Source organism: Equus asinus, chromosome 22 (assembly GCF_041296235.1).
Source record: "Equus asinus isolate D_3611 breed Donkey chromosome 22, EquAss-T2T_v2, whole genome shotgun sequence".
NCBI lineage: Eukaryota > Metazoa > Chordata > Mammalia > Perissodactyla > Equidae > Equus > Equus asinus.
Window position 1 is genome coordinate 37104580 of NC_091811.1, and position 20085 is coordinate 37124664.

The 20085-nt window shown below is 40.2% G+C and overlaps 1 protein-coding gene across 17 annotated transcripts in view; it reads left to right on the forward strand.

Annotated features, from left to right (window-relative positions):
- PPFIBP1 (PPFIA binding protein 1) overlaps nt 1–20085 on the forward strand; it is a 160943-nt gene that overhangs the window by 99972 nt on the left and 40886 nt on the right. For all 17 annotated transcript variants that reach the window (XM_070495204.1, XM_070495207.1, XM_070495206.1 and 14 more), the window contains 5 exons: nt 513–611; nt 4085–4290; nt 16252–16338; nt 17439–17552; nt 18466–18597. In XM_070495204.1, coding sequence (XP_070351305.1) covers nt 548–611; nt 4085–4290; nt 16252–16338; nt 17439–17552; nt 18466–18597 — 603 coding nt within the window. In that variant the 5' untranslated portion in view covers nt 513–547. The remainder of the gene's footprint in view (nt 1–512; nt 612–4084; nt 4291–16251; nt 16339–17438; nt 17553–18465; nt 18598–20085) is intronic.

Here is a 20085-nt window from a genome sequence, read left to right on the forward strand (position 1 = left end):
CCAGTAGATGTGTATATGGTTAATATATATATATTTATATTAGTGAACTCTCTTCTTAAATAAATCTCATGGTAAACCCTTATTGCAGAAAAAAAGGAAAAAATTAAGAGAGCAGAGATTGGCTGGCTTGGTGCAAGGAGAAAGAAGTCTTGTCTAACTGGCATCCCTTGTGGTCCTCAGGAAGGTTCCACAGCCATCGCTGATGCCCTTCACAGAGACCTAGAGCTCTACAGAGTACAGCCTGGAAACCATTCTCCTGGATTTTGAGAGTGCAAGAAGTGAAACTTAGTTATTTTATTAACTGACACAGGTAGAGCATGTGGTCTTGCAGTACAGTCAACAGCGATTGGTCACAGCTTGTTAAATGATTCAGTTACAACCCTACTGCTTGAGAAATTTCTCTCTCCATATCTGACTGCTAGGTGGAGTTATAATTTGAAGTTGAATTGTCAGACCTACCAGGATGCATGCATCATTTAAACGATGTAACAATGACATCATTATTTTTTCAGATCTGGGTTGGAATTTGCCCTTGACAAATAACAAAATGATGAGTGACGCAAGTGACATGTTGGCTGCAGCGCTGGAGCAGATGGATGGTATTATAGCAGGTAATCAGCATCCTCTAAGAGATGGAATCGTGACATTTACTCTCCTCTCTTGGCTTTTTCATTACCCCTCTTTTATTACCTTTGACTTTCTTATTTTCATTTATTGGTGTGCTCCAATGCCTTTAGGTTCCCCGTGGTTTCATCTTTGTCCTTCTTTTCCATTTTCTACCAGAATTATCCTCAAATTTTATTTTAAAATGTCAAAAATTCCATTTCCACCCTAGGTTTCTGAACAAGGATGAAGAATCTGCATGTCTGGTGGTTCTGGTGCAAGTAGTCTGCGGACTATACTTTGAGAGAGACTGCTGTACCCAGTATCCACGAATTCTGATCTATCCCCTTGAATTCAACATTCACTTTTCCACCAGTGACTCTCACATCTATTTACTTTCCCAATTCTTTGCTAAGCTTAAGGTCCCCTTCTCTAACTGCCCAGCAGATATCTCTCCCGACATGTCCTACAGGCACATCAGTGTCATCATTTAAAACACTGAGTTTGGGGGCCGGCCCCATGGCTCAGGGGTTAAGTTCGCGCGCTCCGCTGCGGCATCCCAGGGTTTTGCTGGTTCAGATCCTGGGCGCGGACATGGCAGCGCTCATCAGGCCACATTGAGGCAGCGTCCCACGTGCCACAACTAGAAGGACCACAACTAAAATATACAACTATGTACTTGGGGGGCGGTTGGGGAGAAAAAGCAGAAAGAAAAAAAAATAGATTGGCAACAGTTGTTAGCTCACGTGCCAATCTTTAAAAAAATAAAAAAATAGTAGAAAAAATAAAACACTGAGTTCATTATCTTTCCTCAGGAGCCCCTCTAGTAGCCTGCATCTTGACTTATTCTGTAACCCTTCATCCACATACTTTCCTAAACAGAATTTTTTTTTCTCTCCCCAAAGCTTCAGTATATAGTTGTATATCCTAATTGTAAGTAATTCTAGTTTTTCTGTGTGGGATGCCGCCATGGCATGGCTCTATGAGCAGGGTGTAGGTCCGCCCCCAGGATCCATGAACCCTGGGCCACCAAAGCAGAGTATATGAACTTAACCACTGAGCCACAGGGCCGGTCCCCATAAACAGAAATTTAAATCATTCTAGACATTTTTGTCGCTCGTGTTCCTCACTTAGTTAATCAAGTTCTATCAGTTCTGCCTTCTCCCAAATTCTACCATTCCCTTTTATCCTCTTTAAAGTCTGGCTTGTCTGTGCTACCATAGTCGTGCTTTGTGCAAGTAACCTTCTTGCTTGATGTCTCTGACACTCTTACTTTCTTGCTCTGGTCCATCCTTCTCTAGACCACCAGAATCCCCTTTCTCAAACACTTATCTGATCATGTTACTCCTTTGTTAAGAATCCTCAGCAATTCTCTTATGGTAGCTGAGCAAAGGCAGTAGACTGTCCCCTTGTTTTCTCATCATGGCTGAGGGCACTGACTAGTAAGTGAACCCTTTCACACACTTGTGGTCTCCCAGGAGTGGTGGCTACCTAAGGTCTTATGTCACATTTTGTATGTGATGTGTCATAGTTTGGCCTCCTTTCTTATGCGTACTGGAGACCTGACTTCACTGTGACCTTCTTTGTAGGTTAGACCACACTTTGGGTACTGTATTCAGTTCTTGGAGTATCATTTTCAAAGGGTCATTGGCAAGCTAGAACTTACCTAGAGGAGGTAAGCGTGAAGGCAGAGTTTAACAACCACACCTGGTAAGGAACTAGTTAAGTTTAACCTAGAACAGTGCATTTTTGCTCGGAGCATGCTATATGCTTTCAAATAGTTGAAGGAATGTTATGTGGAACAGAGATTGGACTTTGTCATGATTTCAGAAAATATAACTAGAACTAATTCTAGGCTCTTACCAGATGCTGTAACCTTATACTCTTCATGAAACTCTAGCAGAGAGAAGTGATATTTCTGGAACAATAGTTGAAGGATTTGCATTTTACGTATTCCACTAAATTAGTATATTTGTACCTTAGCCCTGGCAGGGCTTCAGGACCAACAGGAAGTTATGAGAAAATTAAGATTCCCCAGGTCCCATCTCAAACTAAGTCAGTCAGTAGCTTTGTGGGTAGGACCTGGGTTTACATGTTTTCAAATTGACATCAGTAGTTCTCCAACTGAGGTAGGAGGGAGAGGAGGAGAAATGATTACAAACATTTGGGGAATTTTTCTAAATACACATCGCTCCCCTACCCCTACCTTGTTTTGTGATGAAGACTTAATGGAATAGAGGATTATCATAACACATGTATCATTGATGTTATCATTATTGATAATATCAGTACGTGATCCTAATGCTTCAAAGTGCTGGAATAGGACATTACAGCCTGTCTGGTTTTTAATACTCTTCTGTTCCTCCTTCCCCCCATCATGCTCTCCTCAGTACATGTTTTTATGGATTCTCATCTCAGTTTTACAGGGTTCCTGAGGGGACTGATTCAGAGGGTTATGTGAAGCATTTAGCACTGTGCCTAGCATGTCAATGGTTATGGTTATTATAGTTTGGCAGATTTTAGTCCAAACCATTTGGCCCAGTATTAGGAAGCTCAATGGACTGGACTAGCTGAAAGAGAATTCCTCTTCCCATTGTTGAAACTTACTAAGCCATATGGCCAACTGGAGAGAGAACTTACACATCGGTTCGCTGGTCTCATCCAGTTGTAAGACCTTCAGATTTTATGAGGTGATAGCCTAAACTTCATAATTATTGATGTTTAAGTATAAAGTTAGTATGTATATTTGGCAGACCAGAACATTAACATCAAAGAGATGCAGCAGTATTTATGATTGCTTTCAGAAGGGGCTGTGGGTCAGTTGTGTGGATGGAAGTAGTAGAATGCTTTCTCTTGTAAGTAACAAAACAAAAATGGCTGTAGAAGTATTTTTTTAAGGCTGACGTTAGCAAGAGCATTTGACGCTAGGCTGCAGACAAAATCATGGGGGTGCATTTTTATACAAACATACTCATACATACATATACATATGTATATGTGAAATTCATTGAACTTCTTCAAAGATTATTGTGGTAAATTAACTGGGAGCAGGCCCTCTTATCCTTGAAATTATGCTATGCAATTTCCACCTCAGTGTGCAACTTCTTTACGGAAATTTAAGGACTTTATAGTCGCTAAAAGTTGTTTTCTGGAATATATGGCTCTACCTGAACTGATCTGCCACCTTCTTAGCACTTGTTTCTGCGAGGTCAGCACACCTTACAGCAAAGCCCACCATACCCTTACTCTACCACGCAATTGACCTCCCCTTTGGCTATCTTACCATTGATATTTACCATCAATTATATGGTTTTTATTTTTGCACAAAATAGCTATGACTTGGAGAGATTTATTATCTTTTCCCTCCTCCTTGTTTTGATTATTCCTCACTGTGACTAGACTTGCTTGCCACCTCCAGCTTTGGTATGTTATCTTAAAAATCCCATTGCTTTCTCTCTGATTTTGTTTTTTTAAAATCTAGGTTCCAAGGCCCTGGAATATTCCAATGGGATTTTTGATTGCCAGTCTCCCACCTCCCCGTTCATGGGAAGCTTGCGAGCTCTGCACCTTGTGGAAGACCTGCGCGGATTGTTAGAGATGATGGAAACAGACGAGAAGGAAGGCTTGAGATGCCAGATCCCGGATTCCACAGCAGAAACGCTCATTGAATGGCTGCAGAGTCAAATGGTAGATGTCTGCATGTTACAAACCCGATGCTGTGACTCTTTCTTTGCTTATTCCAAAATTTACAACATAGGATAGCTGATTAGAACAAGAAAAAAAATTTGAGGGAAGCAGGTTTGCTCTGATTATATCCCTAAGAAGATCCCAATCCCCTTTTGACTCTATGGGTAATTTTTTAAAAAGTGCCATTTGTGTACATTTCGTGAGTGCCAGGAGGTCACCTAATTTTATCCATGAAAGTGGACTAGCTTTGAGGTTGTGCCTGTTTGACCTGCTGTGGCTTAAAACAAATAGTCCTGTAAGAGAAAGAACCTTGCACATAATAGATGCTTTCTCAGTGATACTGGAACATTTGCTGTGAAAGGACCCAGTAGCAATTCTAAATAGGAAGTACAATGAATAGACTCTTCAAATAGCGATGGAGGTTTGTTGCGGTATTTGATCTGAAGTGCCATCTAGTGGTTTGTGGCAATCATTTCAATTCCAGTGTGTGAGTTAAGTCGTGGAGTTGGGCTTTAAATGTTGTTCTTATTCACTGAACAATGAGACCTCCTTCTAGACATCCTTCTGAAAAATCAGTGATGTGCCGGATCTGCGCTTTCCCTGAACACAATGGTAAATACCACGGTCTTAATATGTGTTGAAATCATAAAAGCTAAAGGATGTCACAAGAACATATTCAAAGGAGAAGAGAGAAATGGTAGTTTATCGTGTAAATATTTAAAGGATGCTCAGTTTTCAGGAAGATGCATTAATAAGCTTATGAAGCAATTGTGTTTCTATAAAACCTAGTGAAAATTGTGTGAAAGAATCCAGATCTATTTTTGGATCTGTAGTGGAAACGGAAGCTGTTTGCTTCGGGAACCTTCATAGTACATCTTACGGCTAAAACATTTTCATGTGATGTGACACAAATCCTGGCACTCCCATCCACTCCCTTGCTGGACATTCTTCTGTTCCCAGCCCATATACTTCCGCATTTCTGATTGCACATAGTAAGATCGATCGTTTAGCGGGGGTGCAGCTACCCAATTGGAGATGTTTTACTTTTCCTGATACATGACGTCTTATTATTATACTTTATATTTGCTCTGCAGGTTTCTCCTCTAGAGATTTAAGGGTCCAGGTTAGCTGATTTCTTTGGAGAATTGCTTCCTGCTCTGAAATTAGTTGTTTGCTAGCATATTCTTTAGCCTATTTCCACTTCCTATCTCACCCCTCCTCACTCCATATTTTTCTGACCATTCACCGCATAGTGGGAAAGGAATTTGCTGTTGGTCGAAAAAGCTGTTCCTAGCCCACATCCTCAGGTCGCCAGTGGCAGCCATAGCTTGAGGGTAGCTGTGATGGAATTTTTCCTTGTGTCCAAAACATGCCCATTATACATGTGCTTAATCTGTTCTATTAAAGTATTTCTGGAAAAGGTTAAAAGATTATCATGATGATGATATCTGAACATAAATCACTTCCTGTCATTCACTCCTTTTTCAGAAGCTTCCAGTGACAGTCCCATCTCACTCAGAGTAAAAGCCAGAGTGCTTACTGAGGATTGCAAGGCCACATAGGAGTTGCTCTCATTACTCTCTGACCTCATGTCTCATTACACTTCCCTTCTTTCACGCCACTCCAGACACATTGACTTCCTCACTGATTCTCATACATGCTGGGCAAACTGGCCTCAGGGCCTTTGCACTGGCTATTTACCCTTCCTGAAAGGCTCTTTCCCCAGATATCTGTATGGCTAGCTTTCTTGTATTCTTCTGGTATTTACTTAACAGTTGTACATTCAGTGAGGCCTTCCTTGGTGACTGTGTCTAAATTTTCACATATTCATTCTTTGTATTACATCTCCTTGTTGTCTTTTTTTCTTAGCATTCACTACTTTCTTACATATTATGCATTTGCCGTATTTATATCATTTATTTTCTGTCTCTCCAACTGAAATATAGATATCATGAATCAGAGATCTTTCCCTGTCTTTGAACAACAGCATATCCGTGGTGCCTAGAACAATGCCTGGCATTCAGTAGGTGCTCAGTAATTATGTTTGTAATGTAATGGTAAAATGTGAATGGTAAAATGGAGTGCATATTCAAAGGAACTAAAATTGTTGTGTTAAATTTATTCCTTGGATGGATAATGGCTGCCAATTTGTATTTTTAATTGCTATCTTGATATTTGACATTTTTAAGTTAGGCATCCACAAAATGACAAATACTTTATACAACTTACAAAGTTTTCATCCTAAAAATAGCAATAAAAAAATAAACTAGATGTGGACCCACAGAGTTTTTCTTTTTTAACTTGTTTATATCTACCTAACATTTATATTCATTCCCTCATCTTGACCCCAATCCTCCCAAATTACATATATTTTCTCAAGCACACAGAAGATGAAAGACTAGATTAAAAAGATGCAAAGGGCAAAAAGCAAAGCGAGAAGCAGAGAGCAGGAATGAGTGGAATAATAAATGCGCAGGTGTGAAATGAGTTGTCGCAGCCCTGGGCCTGTGGTGGACGTTACTTTTAGAACCCAGAGGGAACTGAGGCACCATCCAGAATCCAACGGGTAGAGGGAGCGTCTCAGGCTTACAATTTAATGATTTGCTGATTATATTACATTCTCCCATTTTAATATTTCAGAAGTTGTGACGTATTTTATAATCTTTGTGGGATATGCACACATTTTAGCTGGGATTGTTTCTTTTTTCCTTTTTTAAAAAAAGGAGATAATAAGCTACCTAGAGTAGCCAAATAAATTCATAGAGACAAAAGTAGGATAGTGGTTGCCAAGGGGCTGGGGGGAGGGAGGAATGGAGAGTTAATATTTAATGGGTGCAAAGTTTCAGTTTTGCAAGATCAAAAGAGTTCTGTAGATGGATGATGGTGAAAGTTGCACAACAATGTGGATGTGCTTAATACCACTGAAGTGTACACTGAAAAATGGTAGGGTCAGCCCAGTGGCGCAGCGGTTAAGTTCGCACGTTCTGCTTCTCGGCAGCCTGGGGTTCGCCGGTTCGGATCCTAGGTGTTGACATGGCACCACTTGGCAAAAGCCATGCTGTGGTAGGCGTCCCACGTATAAAGTAGAGGAAGATGGGCACAGATGTTAACTCAGGGTCAGTCTTCCTCTGCAAAAAGAGGAGGATTTGGCAGTAGTTAGCTCACGGCTAATCTTCCTCAAAAAAAAAAAAAGGTAAATTTTGTACGTGTATTTTACCACAATCAAAAATAAAAAAATAGTGTGATGAAAATTGATGGCATCTTAGAATCAAAGGAATGCAGAATCCTAGCACATGCCCCCTTTATATTGTACATGGGGAACTTGCCAAAATAATCAATAAAGGAGATCCTGTTGGAAAAAAGCGGCAAATGATAAAGAAGGCAGGATTGTGTCTTGGAGGTTACAAATGTAGGCTCTGGAGACAGCAGACCTGAATTTTATTTTATTTTATTTTGGTGAGGAAGATTGGCCCTGAGCCAACATCTGTGCCAATCTTCCTCTGTTTTGTATATGGGACGCTGCCACAGCATAGCTTGATGAGCGATGTGTAGGTCCGCATCCGGAATCCGAATCTGCAAACTTTGGGCCGCCAAAGTGGAGGGCGCAAACTTAACCACTACGCCACTGGGCCAGCCCCAGCAGACCTGAATTTTAATGTTGGCTCTGACTCTTAGAAACTTGTATGCTTTGGGGAAAATTTCTTAAGCTGTTTGTCTCAGTTTCCTCATCTGTCAAATGGGGATGTTAGTCTCTGCCACACCAGATTGTGAAGTTCCTATGAGCTAATGTATGTTGAGTGCTTATCAGTAGCCTGGCAGATGGCTAATCAAAAAGGTAATACTGAAGAGTGGATTGTAGGGAGTAGAGAGAAAACGTTTAGCCAGATCCCTTTGCAATGAGGGAAAGAAAGAGTTGGGTCCAGTTACAAGGGAAGTTAGGTTACAGATTACTAATGCGTAGTTCACTTCTTTCACAAGAGTACAGACATTTCTTAGACTGTAGAGAAGCTTCCACAATATTTTAGAAAAATTTATTTATGATACTAGTTACAGAATTAAGGTTTCATTCATGTTTAACCATGGTCAACTTGAGAGTCCGTGTGCTTAAGACGGATGCTAATCTCCGTAGTGCGACTGCGCATTTGCAGTTCTCATTATTCTTTTTCCCAGGCCAGGGAGAGCCTCTGGCTTCCTGGAGGATGCAGATCGTTCCTTCACTACTAAATCTGCTGCCTGTTTAATTATTTCGTATGATCAGAAGCTGGAGAAGAAGAAAGAAAATTATAACACTAGTAGCTTGTTACAGTGGAGGAATATTAAATCGACAAGAATATTAATCTACAAGAATGAATTTGTTTTAATAGGATAGCTATAGCTGTAGCCTTCTAGAAACGAACAAGTTTCTTTTCAGACTCAGCAGTTTGTCTCCTGTGGTAAAAAAAAAAAAAAACCCAAATCTATTGAATGTGGCATATTTGTTCACTTCCTGAGGTAGAATTCTCTGTTTTGATTGTGAAATGTTATTATGTGTTAACACAAATATTATTGATGGAGAATTATGTGCTTTATCAAGCTCCAAGATTACGAGGGCAAATAGAAAAAGTTGTCGAGTTGTTTGAGCCAGGAAAGTGGTTTTTGTTTACTTGAAGTCTAGCTTGATGAGTTGCCCTGGAGTGTTCTTACAATGCGTTTTCCAATAGACGAACTATGAGGCAATCTCAAAATCAGCAGAAATTGCAAAAATACAGTTTTCGCCAAATTCAGTGAATTATATTGATGGGAATAACTCCAAATCAGGCATCCTAACCCATGAAATAAATAGAGTATAAATGGGAGAAATGATGTGTCCTTGACTGGCTTCTGACCTGTTTAATCACCAGAATATGTTTTAATTTTATTTCTACATTAAAAAAATAAATAATATTAATTCAAAATGTACCTTTTTAAAAAGTTTCTGTAAAAACAAAAATACTCATAATTTAAAGAGTTCAGACATGGGGCATCTTCCCTCCAGGGTTGCTGACTGTTTTCCCTGAGCCCCTGACTTTCAGCCACACAATCCATTCCAGTCCCACCATCCTCCCATCCCTGCTGTTCTCTGACCAACTTCTCTTTTCATGTGTGCCTCCAGGGGATGTTTCTTCAAGCCTTGACAGACAAGGGACATCTTAAGATTGTGTCCCATATGTGGTCACAACTATCTGAGTTATGCGGCGTCTCACTGAGACGTCCTGGCTAAAGTTAAAGCTGTTTCCCCTTAGGCTTCTGGTCCAGCCCCGTGAAAAGTGTCCACAGAAACAGGAAAACAGATGGACCAAGTCAGCAGAATTCTCAATTGAGAGGCCAGTGCAGGGTGATAAGTGAGAGATGCACTTTTAATGGAATCCCAGGCTACTGGTATTTGTTGGGCTTAAATAGAAAGAGATTCCTCTGTTCTTTTATGAAAGTGAGTTACGAAACAATACTAGGGGCAGCAGTTTTTCTTGATCTCGTGTCACTCTTCCCAAAGTAGAAGAGTGATTGCTTTGCTACATCTGCATCCTGTCGCATAGCTAGCTTTCAATAAATAGTGAATAAATGAATGAATAATGGGTGAATGAATGAATATTGTACGCTACTAGAATAGGAGTTAGGCCTTAGCTTCTGGGGACCTTCTATTCTCTATCTTTCTGTAACTCAGGGGACTTTGGAGTACACCTGTGACCAGGATAATGTTGTAATCTCAACATGTCCCCCTCTCCCCACTGCAAAAGCTTTGGGGAGCACAGTGGCATGTGTGAAAATAAGACTAAGAGGGGGCAGAGCCCACCTTGCCTACTCAAGTGAGGTGTCTAAAAGAACCTTTTAGGAGACACTAAAGAATTCTATCTAACTTGCCCTACATTGGCCATGGATGCACCAATGAGGCGTTGCTGTGCATGTGTTAGTTGTATAACAAGATAGCCCGTATATCTTGGCAATTGATGTTTTGGCAACAGATACCCAAATACTCCAAGAGAAGCTCTCTCAAGATATTTCTAAGGAGACTGGCAGATGAAAGCACTTGGCATCTGCTGTGCTTGTCAGCATTTCAGATGTAGTTATGTTTTTGGAGTAGAGATCTTAGAGGCTGGCCTACTGCTGTGATTTTTCTCGCTCCAGAGCACTTGTTTTTGCTCCAGTTGGCTATTTCGTTGAGAAGTTGCTTTTTGTGTCTGGAAAACAAGCACTGAGAAAATTAAAACCTAGAAATAAAAGCTGTAGTCTGATTTTGACCACCTCTGCAATCTTGACTTGGAGAGTACAGAATATATTCAGGCTTATTCTGAGTTTTAGTCTTTGATGCTCTTTCTAACAGCGTTGAATAACTAATGTCTTTTCTAGAAGAAGGTCATGGACTTTTTGGGTGTGATGAATTGTGTGTGATATTCATTTCCTCTTTTGCTTTTCTTTTTGAGCAGAGATGATGAAATTTTGGAATAGAAGGCTGCCTGAAGAGTTTATCTTGTTGCCTTGGGATCTTATTTCCTTTTTTGAACTGCAGTAGAAATTCTGGAGGGAAAAATGAGCTCTTTGCAAGACCTGCCCACGTTCGGAGGTGCTATGGTACAGAGGGGTAGCGGCCAGTGGGAAGGGATTCTCCATTGGCCCTGAATGGCAACGATGTTGCCCTGAGATGATTACAGCACAATGGCAGAGCCTCACCACCCTAATTCCATCACGTCGGGTGAGAGACGAGGGAGCAGAGTGCTTCCTCTGCCTGGTGGCTTGATTTTCAGCGTTGTTGGTATTGTGTTCTTTGACAATGGAGTGTGTGATGCCTTGTGGTGTTGAACCCAAATGAAATACAACTATGATATTCATGGCTGGAAGATTCAAGACTTATCTTAGTCTCCCCTCCTGGTAGACATTTATTATAAATGTAAAGATGGAGTAAAATAAATGTGGAGATGGAATACTGATTAGGGCATGGAGGACCCTTGTATTAGGTGTTTCTTCTGGTACCTAGATATACTATTTAATTAAAGGAGCTTTAGTGAACTGCACCTTCATTTTCCTTTCTTGATAATACCACGTTTAAAATATTAGAATCATGAAATCAAGACTGTATGGCAACTTCCAAAACTAGTTTTAAAAAGTAAATATATTGACTGGGTGGAGTATGTGTGTATAATAGTACTGGTCCAACCATTTCTTAAACATTTGTTGTCTTTATAAAATTGGACTGATTTTCTTTTCCCACTTTAATTTAGCTACGCATCATTCTGATTTGGGAATGTTGTATTCAAAATGAGCTTCTGTGTTATAACATAAATAAGTATAATTGTGGCAAATCACTGCTTGTATGTTGATTTTGGGTTTAGACAAGACAACAGAGCTCAGGAAAGAAGAACAAAGCAAAATGAAGATTAGAGAAAGAGGGGAGACTGCTGTAGACTAATGCATACCAATAGAGTAAGAAAATGGAAGGAAAACACCACATGATGCTTTAAGTAAAAGGAACAGACAAAAACTCCCACCTGCTGTGAATTAAGGCCTATGGAAACTGGGGGATGGTACATAGGGCTTCATCATGCTAGTCTCTACTTTTATATCTATTTGAAATTTTCTGTAATAAAACGTTTTTAAAAAGGGAAGCACGTAAGGCAAGATGTTAACATTTATTACATCTTTGTACTTGGTTGTGTATTTATAATACTTGATAATTAAAAGGAAATTAATATAAAAAGAAGAGCCTCTCCTTAGATGCTGAAGGGTAAGGTAGATGGTGCTCTAATGCTGTGTGTAGCACCTGCCATGTGAGTTCAGGCAATTTATATTCCCAGGTGTGGTTCCTGGCTAGCTCTGGGATTCTGTAATTCTATGGGGAATAAGGCTTTTTAGACCTTTTTTCCCTGCAATTCCAGGAAAACCTGGCAAACACCATGAGTTCCTTAATTAAATCAAAGTGTCCCTGTTACAGTTGAGCTGTGTCTCTGCCCTGCCTGCCCTGTGTGCCACCCCCCTACCCCCCACCCTGTTGGGTACTGTACTGGTAGAATCCCCAAGTTGATTCCAATTTGACTTCAATTTTCAGCTGAATTGAATGTGGTCAGTAAGGGGTTACATGATGAGCTAAAGTAGAAAGGGTTATTTTGAAGGCATCTCTGGGATTTTGAGTAAAGTGATTTGGGCTAGTCTTCAATGCTTTGGATGTCAAGTTGACTCAACAAGAGTTCATACTAAATATGTTTTTAATTATGTGCTCAGGATTTTATAAGCATCATGGGAGAATCAAAAGAAATAGAAGACAGTTTTGCCTTGAGGGACTATTAGGAATAATAAGTGACCAACTTTCCTAAAATCACTAGTAAGCTCTCCATGGCAGAATATGATGAAAAGCCAGATTGTGAAAGACAAGACACGGAAGAGAAGCCAGTTGGGGAGGAGAAGAAGATGGCTCAGTGTAAGGAGGAGGTGGGAACTGGCTGTGAAAGATTGATTTCTGTAGGCAGAGAGGAGTGGGAGGTGAGTAGAGTGGTGGGTGCAAAAAATATATATATATTGGGTAGATATTGGAAAGAATGGATGGAAGTTCATTAAGAGGAAAACATTGAGAATGATAAGGACAGAGGTGATAATCGTAGGTCTCAGGGAAGCAGGAAGTCAAGGTTCCAAAGTAGAGGTGGAATGATGAGCTTTTAGGAAGGAGTTAAGACTCAGTTCTCCTGAGACCGGCAGGAAGCAAGAAAGGGATGATGTAGGAGGCAATATATAATATTGCGCAGTGGAGAAGATAGTATATAAGGGAGTCCATGCAAGATGGCTTCAATATTGTCCATTAAAATGGCTTTGAGATCACTTCCTAAACATGGTAGGAAGAGGGAGTACAGGCTTGAGGGGAAAGGAGCTCGTCTAGAGGGTGATCATGGAGTGTGTGCTAGTTTGTAGAGGAAACATGAATAAAAGTCTTGCTGCGAAGCAAGAAGGCCAGGTTGAACCAAGCACTCATCTGTTATTCATTCGGTGTCTGTTGAACACCTATCATTGCTCCTTCATTCGGCAGTCATTTAGTTAGCGCCCACCATGTTTCAGATGCAAAGACGGCTCACAAAGAATGCAAAGTCTATTGGAAGAGAGAGAGACATGTATGTAGCCAAGTCTAACCTAGTCCATTCAGTGGGATCCCTGCCGTAATGAAGGTTCATCCAGATGCTGTAACTGGCATATGAGTGAACAAGTAATTCCAGGAAGACTTCACAGACTGAGCCCCAGTTGAGGTGGACCTTAAGGGATGAGGAAAGGGTCGCAAAGACAGTCTGTGCAGAAGGAAGAGAATTAGTGTGTCGGAGGGTGTGCCCTGTTTGGGGAAGTTTGGAGTGCTCTGGTAGGGAGAGCATGGGAGTAGGAGGAAGAATAGAGGTGATAGGGTATTTGCCTAATGGAGTGCACCTTCCTCTGTCGTTTTTAAGGCAAAGGTAACAAAATTGGCAGAAATATAAATAAACCTGTGAATGGACCAGAACTTTTTCTACTTGAATAAGTTAACACATGCTTTAAAAGTATGTAACTATTCCATTGGTGGCTCTTAACTTTTGCTTCTTTCCTTAGAGTGACTTTTAGTGTTTAAAAAAAAAAAGTAAACTACTCTCTAGCCTTATGAGCACTCATAAATATTAATACAGTGTGGAGAAATATGAGTATGCTCATTGTGAGTCCATTTTTAATATTTGTTTTTATTTTAGGATAATTTCGGAGAATTGGTTTGGGAGCATCTCATTTTCGTCTCGTATGCAGTGGCTTGGGAAGAAACACTTCTAATCTTGCTCTTATTTCCTCCAGTCAGAAGGACTTTTACTTCTTGTCCTCACTGAATAGAAAGCTTTTTTTCCTACCTAATGAAATGTATCTGTTTATAAAAAATTGCTTGTGTGGGGTTTTAAAAGCAGGTGCTGTTAATGTTCATAATCAAAATGAGGAATTTCAAGCTATTCAAGGCTAGTTCTTAGAGTGAGAACATGCATTATGCATCCTGACTCTTTTCCAAAAAACTGTCCTGAAGATGTTACATAAATTTCATTTTCATGGAAGTCGCCAGCAATGGAAGTTGTCCAGGCCACTCCATCAGACTCTTCCTAATACTTGTAATTTAATTCTGGGCACTTCAGGTCACAGCAGGAGCAGAGTTATGCCATGGTAGTTGTACAGGTGTGTGGTCAAGCAGCTGATGTTAAAAATTTTATCCAAATACATGTTGCACAGTTACTAAATTAGCTTCTGATTCTTTTGTGGCCTTGTGGGAAATATATCCACTGCACCTAAGTTTTTAGAAGTATCATCCTGAAATTTTCTTTTTTGTTAAAGCTCCTTTTTGTTTAGTTTTGCTTTTTTTCCTTCCCAACACATGACTTTCATTATTCCCAGAATTTATACTGGAAACGGCATTAATTGGAAAGGTAGAATAATAATACCAGTTAATTCTGGAAAAATAATAGATGTCACATCAGATGTGTCCTGGGCCATGAGGATGTACAGTTTGTATTTTCTCTGGTTCTAAATCTGAAGTTGTTATTTGCTTCTTTTTTTTTTTTTTTTGCAAAAGATTAGCCCTAAGCTAACATCTGCTGCCAGTCCTCCTCTTTTTCTTGCTGAGGAAGACTGGCCCTGAGCTAACATCCATGCCCATCTTCCTCTACTTTACATGTGGGGTGCCTACCACAACATGGCTTGTCAAGCAGTGTGTAGGTCTGCACCCGGGATCCAAACCAGCAAACCCCAGGCTGCCAAAGCAGAACGTGTGAACTTAACCCCTGTGCTACCAGGCCAGCCCGGTTATTTGGTTTTTTGATTGAACTCTGGATGGCCCCATGTAACCATTTTGGACTCCACTGGCTTTTATTTCTATTGTGTTTGAATGAGGAATCAGGAAATTCTAGTGGGATTACATGTTATATGGTTATGAACCATTTAAATGAGATAACGGGGACACATCACATACAACTCTATTTCAAAATGACATTTTTATGTTGTCTGCTCGCTGTGAGCCTTTTCATGTGTCTCCTTAATCGCTTGCGTATATGACAGCTGAGGAAAATTCCCCACTTCCTTTCCCAATCCATACTTCCTTTGGCATTTACAGTATGTGTAAATATACCCAAATCTGATAAAAAGAGGGCAGGAGGGAGGGGGAAAGGGTGAGCACTGGTCTAAGCAGATGGGCTAGATGCTGTGAAGGTTACAGGACAATCCCAATTCATGAGCTCTGCCCAGGAGCTTAGCATAACGTTATATGAACACGCAAACTCACAGGAAGTTAAGGAATTCAGGATGGAAAGTGATAAATCGCCGATGAGCGTGGCTAGTCAGTGCTGCAGGGGAAGTTGCTGTGGACTGAGTGCTTAAGCTTTTGGGGGAGGAGAGAAAGGCATCAAAGGCTCAAGGCTTCAAAGAGGGAAGGGAAGATGTGTCCTGTGATTTGGAGACTTGAGTAGCAGGAAGGAGCCTGTGGTGTAAGTTGCCCCTGCTGTCTCCCATTTAAACACAGGCATTTGCAGTCCTGGATTTGGGACTTTGGGGGGAGGTGGAGGAACGCAAGGGCACCCCAGATCATTGCCAGTGTCCTCACTGAGAATTAGTGGCACTGAGTGTTGGGGGGGAAATAGGGATTTTGTGCCCAACCACACATTCACAAAGCTTCGCGTGTCCTAGGTGTGCATCCACTGTCAGTGAATATCAGTAGCCACTGTTCCTTTAGTCCTTATTTTCTGCTTGATAAGAAGTTTTTTAGTTTGGTGAAAACATGCCTAAATGCCTACCTGGCTGTCTTACCTATTTTGAGATAAGTGAACCAAGTTGCATTCTCGTATCTTCTATTAATGGCAATGACACTTATGCTGAATTCAAATCGGGTTCCTTGGATTAAAAACACATGCGATTTTTGTTTACCAGTGGTAGTTCCATTTTAAGGAGGGTCAGCCTTATCCATATTATTTCCTTTTTCAGACAAATGGACACCTACCTGGGAATGGAGATGTATATCAAGAAAGGCTAGCCCGTTTAGAAAATGATAAAGAGTCCCTGGTTCTTCAGGCAAGTGATGTTGAAATGTTGATCTTTCCTCATGACATACTTAAAATGAGCATTTTAAGTTGGGGTGGCAGATTCAGATGCTTACAGGAGCGAGACTGCTGATAGAAATAAATGCAGTAGGCTGTCTGTGTGCAATAGGGAGTGGTGAGGACCGTGGCAGAATAAGGGTATGCACACCTAGTCTAGAGTGAGCAACCTTTACTCAGCCTCAGCTCCTCAAGGGCCAGCCTAAATACAGACACAACGTCATCTGATCTGATTTTTTAATACATAGCAGAAATTCAGATTTTATAATATATGTATTCATAAACCTGTATATGTATTTTCTGATTCTGAATATGTATATTTAATTTTTCAATTTTAAAAATAATAGCACGGGCCAAACAAAACATGAAGTGTGTAGTAGAGTGCTGTCTGTAGGCTAAATTTGAGTTTTCTTTTTCTTAATAATGTTTTAAATGCTTGACATATTTTTACTTTGGTATTTTGAGCTAAATGAAATGCAGTGTATATACTAGGCTGGTGATCGTTGGGGAAGAACTCAGAGATTTGCAGTAAGCACTGAGAATGAGGGACTAACCCAGTGCCTCCTCATGGACTTTGAATTGCACCCTGGGTTTGAGCACATTTGTGGACAGTATGGTTCTGAAAGATCTCATGGGATCTGAATTCCCTTGATTCTTTTCTTTGTTCTTCATGAAGTATCAAACTTCAGTAGTCCTTGATGACTTCTCTTGCAAACATTAACTCCATTTCCTTTGTTAATCTCTAATACTACTCTCACCTCCACCCCAACCCCTCAAAAAGTTAATTTGTGTGCATGCTTTCTCTCAAAAATGGTTGAAACGGTTTTAACCTATAAAATGTTGCATATCCCAATCAGCCCTAACTTTGTTTAAAATTGAATAGGAGTCCTCAGATCAATAAGCCTCACATAAACAGGAGTGTGAAGGACTTCTGTCATATTAATTCTCAGTTTTTTTCTTTATAACCAAATGAGTGGTGAGATCATTCCAGCTTTTGTTCTACTTAGAGAAATATAGTTTGCAATGGGACCCAAATTCTTCCTAATCGATGGCAGTATTTTGCTCTAAATACAGGTAAGTGTGTTAACAGACCAGGTAGAGGCTCAGGGAGAGAAGATTCGAGATTTGGAGTTTTGTCTTGAAGAGCACAGAGAGAAGTTGAACGCCACAGAAGAAATGCTACAGCAGGTATGTACAGAGTCAGCACCGAGGTAGGATTTTCCTGCTGAGCTAGTTGAGATGCTACATTTATATGTCATGTTCGCTCTGATATGAGAGTAAATTTTGTGATTCACTTGGACTGGCATATTTTAAGCAAAAACCTGGAGTAGGAGGGTCTCAGAACACATACACACAATGAGAGGTGTTCATGTAATTAGAATCTGGAGTCAAATATTAATAGGATCGTAAGTAATTTTAATTTTCTTCTTTATGCGTTCAAGTGGTTTTCTGACTCTCAACCATGAGCATATATTTTTTGAATAAGAGAAAAAATAAGCACCATCTGTGACCATCATTGGGAAAAAACTTGTAATATATGCACACACACACACACATATGGTGCTCAGGTATGAGAGGACCTATAATATAGCAGATAGAGTGCACACTGGAGCAAGGCTGCTTGGATTCGAGTCCCTGCTCTGCCATTTTCTTGCTGTAACTGGCTTTTGGCAAGTTCTTAATCTCTCTGTTCCTCAGGCTCCTCGTCTGTTGAATAGGGATAAGTGGCAAGTTATCCTTATGAGTTTCTACCTCATAAGGTTTTGAGGATCGAACCACGTAATACATGTCAGAACAGTGCCTGGCATGTAGCAAACGTAGTATCATCATCATCATCAGTGTTATCATCAGGGTTAAGAATATACAAGTTTTATCTATGTGTGTGTCTATAATATACGCCTCCCCAGTGAGCAGACGTGTTTAGTTCTGCTCAGTGGAGGTTAACTAAAGCCAATAATTTTTTCAGTGTGTATCTGTTTAGTAATTCGTCTTCACCACATCCTCTACTCGGTAGTTACTGCTTTGTGGTCATAAGTGAGATGCATCCACATGTGGCTGTTCATAGTAAAACAACCTTTGAATGTGTCTTAAATTCTAATAGGAGCTTCTGAGTAGGACATCCTTAGAAACTCAGAAGTTGGATCTGATGGCTGAAATATCCAACTTGAAGTTAAAACTGACGGCTGTAGAGAAGGACAGATTAGATTATGAAGATAGATTCAGAGACACGGAGGTAAGTGACATCTCTCTCTCTCTCTTTAGATACTATGCATGCACATGCGTGTGTGTATATATATGTGTTTCTCACACACACAAGTAGAGCAAGTAGAAATTCCTTGCAATGTGAAAGGGAGGCATTTAATTACTATGTGCTCTCGTTCATTCATGCTTCATTTTTATTTTATTTTATTTTTTGAGGAAGATTAGCCCTGAGCTAACATCTGCTGCCAATCCTCTTTTTGCTAAGGAAGACTGACCCTGAGCTAACATCCGTACCCGTCTTCCTCTAGTTTATACGTGGGACGCCTGCCACAGCATGGCTTGCCAAGCGGTGCCATGTCATGTCCACACTGGGATCCGAACTGGCAAACCCTGGGCCGCAGAGGCAGAACATGCGCACATAACCGCTTGCGCCACCAGGCTGGTTCCCATGCATGCTTCTTTTTAAGAATGAACTTTATACATTTTTAACACTAAATACTTTTTAGTGACTTTTTATCACTAACCGCTAATGGTAATTTTTATTTTGAGACTTTTGATCTGAATTAATCCTTTCATTAGCCTTTAGAAATACTTTTGACTTGAGAACATTTGGAGCTTCTGTATATCTGTTTTTCAATCTATCCATTCATCTGTCCATCCCTTCCTCCCTCCATCCATCCAACCCTCCAGCCCTCCATCTATCCTTCCATCCATCTATCCATCCATCCCTACTGATTTTCTTCATTGAGGAAATAATGGGTTTAAGTGCATGATTTTACTAGTAGTTATTATTTAGGCATACTGATTATTTACTATATAATAAGTAGATATGTAAATATGTATAGAGAACATGCTTTCATAATAAAAGCATAAAAATTACAGATTTTTAGAGGTCATTTGAGTTCAGCCTTCTACTTTTGGAGATTTTCCTCTTTTCCCTTCCTCTCATTCCCTGACCCGTGGTGGCCGCATAATGCAATCATAGATTTTATCAATAGATGGACGACATGGCAGTGGCACTAACTCTGGTGCAGGGCAAGAAGTTACAGTGTTTGGAGATGGACAGGTGGTCTTCTGCATTGTGGACACAAAGTCTAGGGGAAGTCTGAACCTGCACAACTGTGGTTAGTTTGGATACAAGATGTTAATCAAACATTAAGACTAAGTTGAAGTAGATGTTTTATGACTTTTTTGTAAGACCCCAGAGCAATATTTACATCTCTTGAGTTTGTCTCCATTTTTAATAAAACCTTTTTTTCCCAGTGCTTCCTTGCTTCCCTCCTGTTATTCTCAATAATATGCAAAGTCATCTGGTCATCAAACTTCCAGTAAACTCAATCCCTGATAATTTTCTAATAAATGCTCAACACTATCGGTAAATGTAGTAGCACATACCCAGAGATCGTAGGATATTCGATAAACTTTGTTTATATGTTAAGTAATCTTCAAAATTAGAACTGAATTGAATATGCTCATTTTCCTATTATTGTTCCCTTAATAAAAATAGAATGTTTCCCTG